The sequence below is a fragment of the Pongo pygmaeus genome, chromosome 20 (assembly GCF_028885625.2).
Source record: "Pongo pygmaeus isolate AG05252 chromosome 20, NHGRI_mPonPyg2-v2.0_pri, whole genome shotgun sequence".
Classification (NCBI taxonomy): domain Eukaryota; kingdom Metazoa; phylum Chordata; class Mammalia; order Primates; family Hominidae; genus Pongo; species Pongo pygmaeus.
The window spans coordinates 40,769,755-40,783,042 of record NC_072393.2 but is presented as its reverse complement, the minus strand read 5'-3'; the positions used below and the strand labels follow the sequence as shown (position 1 = coordinate 40,783,042).

Below are 13,288 nucleotides of genomic sequence, written 5' to 3'. Positions count from 1 at the left end.
CAGAGGGAGGGAGGCAGAACACTTCCACCTCACCACTGTACCAATGAAACAGGAGAGGCTGCGGTGCAGGCTGAGCCAGGCTTATCCCACGCTGAAGAGCCCTTGGGACTGGGCTGGGAGTCTGCAGTAGGAGCCCCTAAGTCCCACCAAGCTGGTCCAACATGCCCGGATTAAGGATCCCCCACCCCTTTGTCCCCCTGGCATCCCTGCAGGGGACAGGAAGTAAAAGGTGGACAGGAGGCGCCCTGCCAGCCTAAGTGACTCCCTTCAGGTTTGAGTTCCCTGAGGGCAATGGCCCCCATCTGCCTAGGTCACTCTCCACCCACAGGACAGGCACAGGGTCTCAAACAGTGGACGTATACGTGAAAGAAACCCGGCCCAAAACTGACTTGAGGAGACTGAGCTGACCCAGTCGGCCTGCCCGGGAGGGCCGCTCCTCTGCTCGGCCTCCCTTCTCTCCTGGGTCCTGAAATCCTGATGCTGGTTTGTACTTGTCCTCCGGAGTTCAACGCCATAGGAGGGCCTTGCAGTACCTCCTAGAGGCCACAGGGGGGAGAGTGCGGGGCCCTCCCAGGGAGGACGCTCCGTCCTCGCTGCACAGGGAGCTTCCCGGAGCGTGGGTGGGGGTGGAAACCCGCGGGGAGCTGAGGTCTCCTCAGCCCAGTCACTGAGGCACTGGGGGAGACGCGGAGATGAGCAACACGGTTCTTGGCTCGTGAGATGTTCTTGGCCCAAAGAGCTGAAAGCGGCTCTTGAAAGCTTAGAGAGACACCCGAGGCAGGCTAAGGTCCCCTGGCATAAGGGGCCCTCCAATGAAGGGTGGGTACCCCTTTCTCCTTTCAGGGCTCCTCCAGTGACCTCCTGAAGCCCCAACTTCTATCTTATTCTTTAGATCCCATTCTTCCACAACGCCGAAGAAGGAGCCCCTGCTCGGAACCTACCACCAGCTTCTCATTAGCCCTGGAATAAAATCCCCATTCCTCACCACGGCTCTATGCGATGGGTCTGGCCTCCCTCTCTAACATGCCTCTGGGCCTACTGGCACAGGCCATCAGGGAACATGGGCGGCTGTTACCAAGGTCTTCAGAAAGCCAGAGCTTCATCTGCTTTTAGGACTAATTTCAAATGTCCCTCCCTGGGCCACCTTTTAAAATTTGTATTTTAATAGAGACGGGGTCTTGCCATGTTGCCCAGGCTGGTCTGGAACTCCTGGGCTCGAGTGATCCTCCTGCCTCAGCCTCCTAAAGTGCTGGGACTACAGGTGCGAGCCACCGCACTCAGCCCTCAGGCCATCGACCAAGGAAACCCTGTCAGCATCATATGGCCCCGTTTTCTTCGCAGCACCTGTCCTTCTCTGAAGTCATCTTATTTGCGTATCTATTTTTTGTTACATTATTATGTCTCCTTCGCTAGGACATGGGATCCATAGGGCAGGTCTTTTGTCCATCTACAGCCCCCAGCACCAAGAGCCAAATAAATATTTACAAATTAGCCAATGGAGAGAGGGATTGGAATTAAGTGGGACCAATCCAGGAAGACTTCTCGGGAGAGGTTTAAGCACAGGGCACATAGGGTGGGCAGCAAAGGAAGAAACCAGACCTGCTGGTGGATGAGGCTGTTTTCTTGGGTGTGACAACACCGACGGAGGGAGGAAGGGATGGGACAGGGATGCCCTGAGTTCTGCCCCCTAATACTCCACATCCCAGTCGCCTCTCTCTCCCAGGATTCCCGGCTTCCCACCTAGTGTTCGCCAAGGCCCCGAAAACCCAGTGTCTATCTCTTGGAATCCCCACTCCCTCTCTAGACCCAGGAGGCTGGCTGCCAGGCCCTAGGTGTGTCTCACAATGGGGCAATCCAGGCTGGGCCTCACCTCCTACCCACACTCAAGTTCTGGCAGATTTGGGGTAGGGTGGGGGCAGGCCTGTGGGAAAACAGAGGTTTACTGGTATTCTCAGTGAGGGAGCTAGGAAGTCAAGCCGACCTGGAGATGTGATGTTGCAGAGCCAGTCTCTGCGGCTGCCTGACTCCATTAACCCTCTGTGATTCATCCAAAGCTGAGCTGCATATCGGGCAGATTTTCCTGCCGCCCATCACCTGAACTGCTGGGACCCTCTCCCAGGGAGAACCCCCTGTCCCTCTCTTTCCCCATCTGCCCAACCCAACTCAGGGAACACAAACTACTGAGGCAGCGTAGATGGAGGAAGAGGGAGGAGTTTGGAGAGAGACACTGGCTTCTAAAGCTGGCACTTACAGCAAAAATCACGTCAAGATGGAACTAGCTGGGCGCCGTGGCTCACTCCTGTGATCCCAGCACTTTGGGAGGCCGAGGTGGGAGGATCACTTGAGGTCAGGAATTTGAGACCATCCTGGCCAACATGGTGAAACCCCGTCTCTGCTAAAAATACAAAAATTAGCTGGGTGTGGTGGCGCACGCCTGTAATCCCAGCTACTCGGGAGACTGAGACAGGAGAATCACTCCTCCTGGGAGGTGGAGGTTGCAGTGAGCCGAGGTCATACCACTGCACTCCAGCCTGGGCAACAGAGCAAGACTCCGTCTCAAAAACAAAAAACAACAAACACACAAACAAAACCCCAAAAAACTACCCTCAGAAGGGGCCAGGAAGGTGCCAAGTGGAAACAAATCACGAGTCCAACACAGACAGCTTTCTTTTCAGCATAGGAACAGAATTTCTTTGGTTGAGCACACAAAGTAGTTGGCCTGTGTTTAGAGGCATGATACAAAAAGTACCTATTTTTAAACACCAGAATGTTGAACACTAGAGCCAGAACTGGAACCCTATCTGTAAACACATAGTTGGTGTGGCAAGATGATTATACTACTGGAGGCATCTGGAAACTGAGGCAATCACAGGTTCATTCGGGGGCTGATGCCACTAACAGTTCTTTGTTTTCATTTTGTCAAGAGTGTGTAGTTTGATTCATTTAAATGAATGCACCTATGCTTGGGGCTGCCACCTCTGATGGTGCAGGCTATGCAACACAAAGGACACTGTAAAGGGGACCTGTGGGGGTTCGATGCAGTCTGCCCCCCACTCTCAGGACATGGGTCTAATTCACACAGGGTGTTACATGTGCTGTAACATAGCCTGTCCAGCACAGAGAGGAGCAATATAGGTTCAGGCTCTGGAAGCCCAGCGTTCTAATGCTGGTCCTGTCACATTCTGACTGTGACAGGACCTGGGGTGAGTTATTTAACCTCTATATGCTGTGGTTCCCCCGCCTATAGAATGTGAGTAATTATAGTACCCACCTGTGTCAGAATCACTGGGACATTTCAATGAGATCACGTATTTGGAGCACTTAGTACAAGGTCTGCCATATAGTAAGCCTCAGTAACTCAGCTAACATTGTTATCAATACAATTAGGTGGAGAGGAAAACATAGGGAGGGCAATTTATTGTCAAAGGAAAATCACAGATTAGACTCTACAGCCAAACAGAAGACGGCGTTGGATTGACCGATGCTCTAGATCACCCAGGCCAAAACTGGTGCTGGGTCCCCTCACCCGCCTGTCAAATCGTAGCTGATTATACAACATCAGTTCTCTTTTGTCTGATTCTTCACTCCCTGGAGTTGACCCTATGTGGATGGAATGGTGGCTAATGAGCTTTTTCAGTCACTGTTCGTTAATTAGCAAGGATTCATTACACAGAACTTGTGTCCTCCAGAAAACCTTTTGGGAGGTGCTCCACCCACCTCAGTCATTCTCTAACTCGTCCCCTCCAGGAGCACCAACTCTGTGACATCCACTACTGTGTGGCCATCTGGGCTAAGGGAGTGCTCTCTAAGCAGTGTTTCCTCAGGTAGCTCTGCAAAGGGGAAGCTGCCATTATAAAGTCAGAGGAGGCTGAAGAGGATGTCTGGGATTGGGGTGTGGGGGCAGCGTGAGGATGGAGCCGAGGTGCGCAGCTTCTGGGGTTCATAAAGGTTGTCCATGGATGCCGTCCAGCCCTCCCACCCAGGGCCACCGCCACCGTGCATTGCATCAGGTTGTGTTGATAAGGTCTTGCTTTGCCCTGACAGCTCCGGTCCATGTCCCAGCCCCTCCCTGTTACTGCAGGAGCCGGTTTGGCCACCTGAACCTCACTGTGGAGAAGGCTGCTTGACTAGGACATTGTGTCACAGTGAGGTGATCCAACTTCCAAACTGGGGGTGGGGTGAGGTGGGTTAGGGCAATGACATGGAGTGGGCACTCCAAGTTCAGGGTACCTGGATCGCATCTCCAACTGGGCACCCTAAGACCTGTTTTTTGTTTCCCTGTTCCTTGTCGTCTTAGCTCAAGACAGTCATTTCTCTGAAGACCCAAGAGTAAAAGATGGGCAGTTGGAAAATGGAAGGGTTCAGCCCGATGGAAGGAAAATGTACACTGTGGCAGAAAGATGCCTGAATACTAAGTCTAACATATCATATCTGACCAGTGCCGACTCCACCTGGGTTCTGTGTGAGCCATGGTTCTAGGGGGATGTAAAGCTGATCAAGATACAGCTCCTGACCTCAAGGAACTTGATATTCCAAAAGGGAAACAAGGCGAGAACATGACTTACTTAGATACAATGCCAGAGACATACAAACGAATGAATATGGGAATTCTGTGAAAGGAAAGGTGTGGAGAGAGGGACTGGGCATTGCAGGAAAAATCTGGGAAGCTTCATCCAAGATGAGTGTTGGGTTCTGAGAACTGGCGATGAGAGAAGGCCATGTTAGGAATAAGGAACAGCACGGCCGGATGCTTTGAAGAGGGAAAAAGAAGGATATAGATGGTAAAGAGTCCAATTTGACCAGAATGTGAGGTATGTACAAAGCTAGTAAAGGAAGAAGTTATAAAGGTGGGTTGAGTTCAGAGCATGGACCGCCTTCAACGCCAAGCTAAAGAGTTTACATAGATTTTGGTAGGGTGGAAAAAAAGGCCTGAATTAGCGTGAAGCGCAGGCTCACACCTATAATCCCAGCACTTTGGGAGGTCAAGGCAGGCGGACCACTTGAGTCCAGGAGTTTGAGGCCAGCTTGGGCAACATGGCGAGACATCTTCATCGCTACAAGAAAATAATAAAAAAAAAAGCTCCAACATCTCTACAAGAAAATAAAAAAATTAGCTAGGTGAGGTGATGCGCGCTTCTAGTCCCAGCTACTAGGGAGACTGAGGTGGGAGGATTGCTTGAGCCTGGGAGGTCAAGGCTGCAGTGAGCCGTGATCACACCACTGCACTCCAGTCTGGGCAATGAGTGAGAGCCTGTCAAAAAAAATACAAAGAAAAAAAAAGCCTGAATTCTAAGAGAGGAATGAGGGATATAACGAAAAGAGATAAAGACAATAGGAGAGGTTGCTTGGGTACCACTGCCAATCCCTCGGAGGGACAGGTCTAACCTGTCTCTGTCCCAGCCCCATCTGCATGAAGAGACCCATTGCAGTCTTACCTTCCACGTGCCTGGGGCAGAATGCGAATTGAGAAATCTGAGGCAAATGAGGAATAGTCCATGCTTCCCCCTCCCAGAGCCCCAGGGGTGGGCGACAGGATCTGGGGGTGAGTCAGTGGGGTGGGGACCCCATTTCTGTGCTCATCTGCCTCCTTGGCAATATAAAGAGCAAGCACTGAGGCCCTGCCTCAGAGCACCCCAAACTTGACACCATGAAGATCCCGGTCCTTCCTGCCGTGGTGCTCCTCTCCCTCCTGGTGCTCCACTCTGCCCAGGGAGCCACCCTGGGTGGTCCTGAGGTGAGCACGTCACCTGCATTTTTATTCTTATACATGTTACCCACCTACCCCTCCATCTCTCTGCCTCCTGTCCATTCCTGGATAAGTGGCTCTTAGTTTTGGATTCTGATGGGGGCTGAAGAAACTGGGGCTCTGAGGAAGGGAGGAGGGAACAGAGCATGCCTGGGGAGACATTTGGGACGGAGATGCTCCTCTTTCTGGAAGAGATGGTGAAGTGTATTGGGGAGGCTCATGTACTGAACCCTGGGAGGAGACAGGACTGAGTGGGTGGTCTGGGTTCAGACGATCTCCACCATGGGCTCTCAGAGTGTTCACCCATTCCGTTCCAGCTGCACACATGCCTGGGGACGTGCAGGGGAAGAGGGGGAACTGGAGAGAGGCAATGTGAGGCAGAGCAGCTCCAAACCCAGGCCTGCGTCCACATGGGCAGCAGTCGGAGAGGGTGGAGCAAAGCAAAAAACTAGCTAGTTCAACCTGCAGCTAGTTCTGACTTCACTCGAAGAGGAGTGGGGCTGGGGTGTTCTGGAGACACCCCTGCTTAGCTCCTCTTTGCTTCATTTGTGCCCCTGGGAGCGGTGCCCAGGTGACGGGTGGCTCCCTGCTGTCTCTGGAGCACAGGCCACAGTGAGAATCTTTACCATCCAGTCCTCAGCCAGAGAGGAATCCTGATGCCTACTCCGGATTTAAAAGTCTAAGACAGGGGCACAGGCTCAGCCACTGAGGACCGAGCCAGTGGTGTCACTGAGCTGGGGGGCTGTAGGGGCCTCAGGTGAAGTGGGGTCAACTTTCCCAGTCTGAAAGGGCAGCTTTCACCTCACCTGACAACATGGAGTGGGAAGATGTGTCTAGAGTTTTAAATTTTTCAGGGGAAACTAGAAATCTGGATGAATTTATGAATTCTTACTAATTCAAAATGTCTAATTCAAACCAAAAAACAAAAGAGCCAAATTTTTTATGAGATCTAAGCATCTGGATCCAGCCTGCGGGCTCTGTGTTGGGCTCTGTCATGGGCAGGACACGATGGGACCCACTGAGGCCTGGGGTGGGGTCCCCATGGAGGGGGATAATGGAGCCTCCAACAGTGGTGGCAATAAAGCCACAAAGCAAAGCAACCTCGATCAGTGAGAGGCAGGCGGGTCACCTCAGCAGCTGGGCTCCCACCTGCACGCAAATCTTTCCCATCCAGCTATATGGACTGAGCGTGGGTGTCTCCAGAACACCCCACCTCTTAGACTTAAGTCAACTGCAGGACAGCACTAGCTAGCTTTTCCGGAGAGGAATGCTCGGCTCCAGGCTTTCTGCCTGCCGCCCATGGTGACACTGCTTACATGTACCATTCTCCAATTCCCCCTCCTCACCCTGCACATCCGCCAACCATGTGCGCGACTGGAACGGAGACCATGGTGGGGAACGGGTTGCGTTCTTTCGGGGACTGGGCTGTGGATGAAGGCAGAGCTGGCAGACAGGGATGTGGGCAAGGGCCCTGGCATCACGTGACCACCTGCCTCCTTTTCTCCCTCTCCTTTTCCAGGAAGAAAGCACCATTGAGAATTATGCCTCACGACCCGAGGTAAGCCGTCTGTTTTCCCCGGCCCTCCGGCCATGAGTCTGTCCTCTCTCTCTTTTTGCTTCTTAGCAACTTTCCTAACACCTTGCGTTTCTGCCTAGGCCTTTAACACCCCGTTCCTGAACATCGACAAATTGCGATCTGTGAGTACGCTTCTCTGGTGCTACCCCCACGAATACCCTCATTACAGAGGGGATAAACGCCTTGGTAGAGAGCTTGCAAAGCTGCCACGGTTCCTTCACCTTCTCCAGAGGGCTGGGAGCTAAGCTCTGGCCTCCCCTGGAGCTGACCTGCTTCTGCTGTCTGTCTTCCTCCTCAGGCTTTTAAGGCTGATGAGTTCCTGAACTGGCACGCCCTCTTTGAGGTGAGTGCTCGGGCGCCCCTTGCCCTCCTCGGTTGTCTGCAGTCATCCCAGGGTAGTGGCCACACATTTTGGCTTTAAATGTATGGGTTGGTTCCTGATGTCTGGGAGGGAGTGACTGCCCTGCCTGGATGCTGCCCAATGGGCTGTCAACGGAAGAAAGCTTTCCCCGGCGCCAGGCCCGGCTATCCGTGTTTTCCTAAGATGGCGGCGGAGGAGCAGGGCCCCAAGAACGATTGCAGAAGAGGAAGAGCCTAATCGGTCAAGATTTTATTTGAATCCCCTCATCCTCTATGGAAAAACTGAGGCCCACCCGCACTTAGATGGCAAAGTCAGCGACAGAGCTGGGGTCCGTGTCTCCTGACTCTGCACTGACTTCTCACATGGCCTCATGCGAACGCCTTCAGCTCCCTGGGCCTCTGCGTCCTCTGTGATGTGAGGATGATGACAATTCCCACCACAAAAGGTTGCTGTAAAAACCCACTGAAATCATGCTTGTAGAGCAGCCCGTGCAAGGCAGACACAGACTAAGTCCTCAGGAAGTATTAGCTCTTGATAAAGTAATGACAAAACAATGACATTATTGTTACTATGGTTACTGTGGGAGTTCATTAAGGAATGCTCACCGATCCATGCCCGGCTGACCTGCAACACATCACTCTCTTTCTTTCTTTCTTTTAGTCTATCAAAAGGAAACTTCCTTTCCTCAACTGGGATGCCTTTCCTAAGGTAAGAGGTGTGGGCATTAGGAGGATATGGAGCTTGGGGGTAAGGGAAGAAGCAGAGGATATGGGAGAGAGAGTGGGGTCAGGGAAAGGAGGATCAGCCTTCTCACCAAACTGAAGGGAGATCTTAGCTACTACATATAGAGGAGAATGGGAACTCACACCGAGGCAGAAATTCCTTTCCGTCAGTGCCATCTTATACTGGGCACCCAGGGGTTCCCCATCTAACCCTGACCCCTCTCCCTCTAGCTGAAAGGACTGAGGAGCGCAACTCCTGATGCCCAGTGACCACGACCTCCACTGGAAGAGGGGGCTAGCATGAGCGCTGATTCTCAACCTACCATAACTCTTTCCTGGCTCAGGAACTCCAATAAAACATTTTCCATCCAACAGCTCCTGTATCTGTGTCTCTGTCCTCCTACTGGGCTTTACAAAGGAATTAAGATGGAATGAGCCCCAAGGCGGATAGGTAGAAATCTTGACTTCCAAGAGGAGATCAAGTAGGGAGACAGGAGGAAATAGAAAGGACACACCAAGATGGCAAGAGACCCCCTTGTGTCTTAGCTCCTTAGTGTTGGCTGGGATCCTTGAGGAGCATGAAGCTATGACTTGCTTAGTAAGATGCTCAAGAAATCTCTAAACCAAAAAGTATCTGAGACAGGTCTCATTCTCTTAAGGGGGAGCTCCTGGACCCAGAAAACTGTCCTGTTGGTTTGAGCAATAAAGACAGCTCAAACCAGTACCAAGCACCGATAGATTTGTCAGAGGTCAGGGCCACCTCCACTCAGAGGCCATTCATGGGTTGCCAATTTGTAACCCAAAAAGTATCTGAGACAGGTCTCAATCAATTTAGAAGTTTATTTTGCCAAGGTTAAGGACAATGCCCAGGAGAAAAAATACAGAATCAGAGGAACAGTCTGTGGTCTGTGCCTTTCTCCAAAGATGATTTTGAGAGCTTCAGTATTTAAAGGGGAAAAGCGGGGAAAGAGGGAGTCCATGGTCACATTACTGAATCCACATGTTATAAGAGAAAAGGGGCAGGTAGGGGAATAGTCCATTATATATTTGTCTCATGCTCAGTAAATCCAGCACTTTACATAAGATATGGTGAACATAGAATAGCTATCTGTTGAGATAGTTAACCTTTTACCTGTAGCTATCTGTTTAGGAACAAAAGGAAAGGCAGCTTCTGGCATGTCTCAGCTTTCAGCTTATCTTTTTTCTTTTCGACAGCGTGAATTGGGGTCCCAAGTTTTTATTTTCCTTTCACAAATCAAACCTACTCCCTGACCTGTTGGCATTCTCCCCCTACCTACCTTCTGAAAACCTGATTCCCTTTGTAGTGGCGATTTTGTGTAACAGCTATCTGAAATCCAAAATTCAGGACCCAGCTTAAATTACATGAGCCCATCTGAAATCCTTTTTTTTTTTTTGAATTAGGTAGGCTCTAAATAAAGAAAACTAGCACTGTGACCTTGAGTCTTCCTAAGCCTCTGTTTTTTAATCCATGAAATGAGTATGGAAATAAATAAGAATGATAACCACTCTGTTGTGTTGTTATGAAGGTCAAATGAGATAAGTATGTAAAGCCCCTTGCACACGGCCAGGCATATGGTAGATAGTGTATCTCTACTCCCCCAGTTTCAACCAGAGAGCTGCCACAATGATACAGATTCACTCATTCACTCACGCATCCATCCATCCATCCACCCATACACCCACCAACCCACCCACCCATCCACCCATCCCTCCATCCACCCTCCCACCCACCCACCCATCCACCCACCCACTCATCCATCCATCCACCCACCCATCCCTCCATCCATCCACTGCAAAGATCTTGAAATGTGAAATGGATTTAGTTTTGCTTCCTGTAGATGTATTTTCTCTGATCCAATTTGTGTACTTAAAATACTAAACTAATTGGAATTATTTCTGGTTTCTCTTGAAAACTGGGAAGATTAGAGAACAGCGGACCTGCGACTGGCTTAAAGCCAAGTCGCAGCTGCCCTCTTTACACAGGACATGGCTTCCAGGGAAGTTTCTACTTGGCAAGCTTCACTTGTTTACATTGCCTTTGGCCTTTATAAGCAACTGCGTTTGTACACCATCAACTGCAGTTTAATTGAGGAAGTGGACTACAAGGGAAATTAAACTTGGTTCCTACTTTCAAGGTGCTTACAGACCAGGTGAATAAGACATGTAAATGTTCCTGGTCGGGCACGGTGGCTCACACCTGTAATTCCAGCACTTTGGGAGGCTGAGGTGGGTGTATCACTTGAGGTCAGGAGTTCGAGACCAGCCTGGGCAACATGGCAAAACCCCATCTCTACTAAAAACACAAAATTAGGTGGGCGGATCACATGAGGTCAGGAGTTCGAGACCAGCCTAGCCAACATGGTGAAACCCCATCTCTACTAAAAATACAAAAATGAGCCGGGTGTGGTGGTGCATGTCTGTAATCCCAGCTACTCAGGAGGCTGAGGCACGAGAATCGCTTGAATTCGGGAGGCGGAGGTTGCAGTGAGCCAAAATTGCACCACTACACTCCAGCCTCGGTGAGAGAGCAAGACTCTGTCAAAAAAAAAAAAAAAAAAAATGTTGCTTATGCTCTTCCTTCCAATACACACAAAGGAAAGGAAAGCTATAAATGGGAGGACCAACAGAGAAGAAAACTATGGACACTGGTGAAATGTCACAATCAGTTCAAATACTTAGTGAAGATCATGCACTCACAAACTAGGTGAAACGAAATGGAGTACGGGAAGAAGAGGGGAGGTGTTTAAGGGACACCCATCGAGTGACTAGGTTTTAGGGGAGGAGTAAAGCATCCCCAGGGGACTAGGAGTCACAATACACAAGTTAAGAGTATCTCTGAGATAAGGCGGTAGTTCTCAAAGTGTGGTCCCCAGGCTGGCAGCACCAGGATCCCCTGGGAACTGAAAAGAAATGCAAATTCTTGGGCCCCACTTCAGATCTACTAAATGTGAAACCAGGGGTGGGGCCCAGCAATCTGTGTTTTAACAAGCCCTCTAAGCAAGTCTGATTCACTAAAGCCTGAGAACCACTTCAAAAAGGAACGTCAGAGAACTTAAGATTAACCCAGAATCAGGATAGTAGTTGCCCCTTAGATGGAGAGATCCCATGTGATAGGAGAGTGGCACATAAGAGATAAAGGTGGGGGGGGGGGGGTGACAGAAGCCACTTCTATATCATGTTTCATTTCTTCTTTAAATACATACATTTTATACACACCTGTGCATGTTGTATTTCACAATAATATATTATTAAAGCCAGAGAACACCAGATCAATTTGCAAGTGCTGACAGAATACACAGTCAAGAAACAACTGGAGTCTAGAGAGACTGCAATCTGAACCAAAAAGAAAAAGACAAAGTGAAGTGTAGACAAGCTGTGCACAAGAGTGATAGATGTATGCTAGATCATGTGAAATTGACAAAATGCACAAACATGGGTCAGGCCATTCAGAGGATTCAAAGAATGGAAGACACAGCACCTGTTCTCCCTGGGGATGACCTGTACATTTCCCATTAGGCAGAGGAAATAGCACTGGAGACTTGAATCTGCATAAGCAAATCTTATTAAATAACCTTTATTTAATAAAAGGCAAGAAGTAGTCATTCTTCATTTTATACTTTATAAAAACATCAACAGATGCATTTTTTTTTTTTTAGATGGAGTTTCACTCTGTTGCTCAGGCTGGAGTGCAGTGGTGCAATCTCGGCTCACTGGAACCTCTGCCTCCCAGGTTCAAACGATTCTCCTGCCTCAGCCTCCTGAGAAGATGGGATTACATCTTCTACATGGGCACCCTCCACCATGTCCGGCTAATTTCTGTATTTTTAGTAGAGATGGGGTTTTGCCACGTCGGCCAGGCTGGTCTTGAACTCTTGACCTCAGGTGATCCGCCTACATTGGCCTCCCAAAGCGCAGGGATTACAGGTGTGAACCACCATGCCTGGCCGACAAACGCATCTTGTATGGATACCATACCATCTGTTCAACAGGATGTAGAGATATACACTGAGCTATGAAACAATCTCCAAGATAGAGTAAAATGAAAAAAAGAAAGTGGCAGATCATTATGCTGCCATGTGGTTAAAATAAAGATATGGTACAAATATATATGCTATTATCTGCATATTATCTGCTATTATCTGGAATAAAACTTGAGAAGTAACAGTGATCACTTTTGGAAAGTAAGATACTTTCACTGTGTACCCTTTTGGATTTTATGAACAAAAATGTTTTACCATGTGCAAATTACATATTCAAAAGAATAAATTAAAATAAAAACTTTCTAGTAAAGCAAACAAACACCAAAAAAATGCTTTGCATTGTAAAGGGGTAGGGCCTAGTCCATGCACTGACCCAGAGTAGGTGCCTCTTAACTGAGTGAATGAAACTGATTTCTCACATTTACCACACCCTTTTGCTACTCAGAGTGTGGTCCTTGAGCCAGCGGCATCAGCATCACTTGGTGCTTGCTTGCTAGAAATGCAGAAGCTCTGCTCACCCAGAGCTAATGCATCAGAATTTTAACAAGACCCCTGCCCCTGGATGATTCACATGTGGAATAACGTTTGAGAAGCACGGCCTTAGGCATGATGTTGAGTGCTATGCAGAAGGCCTTCGAGGAGTTATGATCCAGTTGATACGATAAAGGAAGCACACAGGGAGAAGGCACTAGATACCTTAGAACGATATGTTTAAATCTGACGGAAGGGAGGAGATAGTTTTGCACCAGGGTAAGAAAACTAGGGAAAGTAACTTTGAGTTTGGCATTCATAAATGAACTTAAAAAAAAAAAGTCCCTGTCATACTCAGCCAGGACATAAAGGGACTAAAAACCAAAGCCAAACTAAGTGATTACTTTGGGA

The 13,288-nt window shown here is 49.2% G+C and overlaps 1 protein-coding gene across 2 annotated transcripts; it reads left to right on the top strand.

Annotated features, from left to right (window-relative positions):
* Window positions 1-5,599: 5,599 nt before the first annotated feature.
* On the top strand, window positions 5,600-8,779 carry KRTDAP (keratinocyte differentiation associated protein). Of its 2 annotated transcripts, XM_054464697.2 has the most exons (6): window positions 5,602-5,734; window positions 7,266-7,304; window positions 7,403-7,444; window positions 7,621-7,665; window positions 8,344-8,391; window positions 8,637-8,779. In XM_054464697.2, the coding sequence occupies exons 1-6, from the start codon at window positions 5,648-5,650 to the stop codon at window positions 8,673-8,675; spliced, it is 300 nt and encodes a 99-aa protein (XP_054320672.1). In that variant the 5' UTR covers window positions 5,602-5,647; the 3' UTR covers window positions 8,676-8,779. The 2 variants fall into 2 exon arrangements, with proteins under 2 accessions (XP_054320673.1, XP_054320672.1); XM_054464698.2 differs by lacking the exon at window positions 7,403-7,444 and having other exon boundaries at window positions 5,600-5,734.
* Window positions 8,780-13,288: the final 4,509 nt, after the last annotated feature.

Bases quoted from the DNA above. Each gene is read 5' to 3' on its own strand.
- KRTDAP (XM_054464697.2), top strand. From the start codon at position 5,648: ATGAAGATCCCGGTCCTTCCTGCCGTGGTGCTCCTCTCCCTCCTGGTG. The intron at 7,666-8,343 runs GTGAGTGCTCGG...TCTTTCTTTTAG, and splicing joins ACTGGCACGCCCTCTTTGAG to TCTATCAAAAGGAAACTTCC. The intron at 8,392-8,636 runs GTAAGAGGTGTG...CTCTCCCTCTAG, and splicing joins ACTGGGATGCCTTTCCTAAG to CTGAAAGGACTGAGGAGCGC.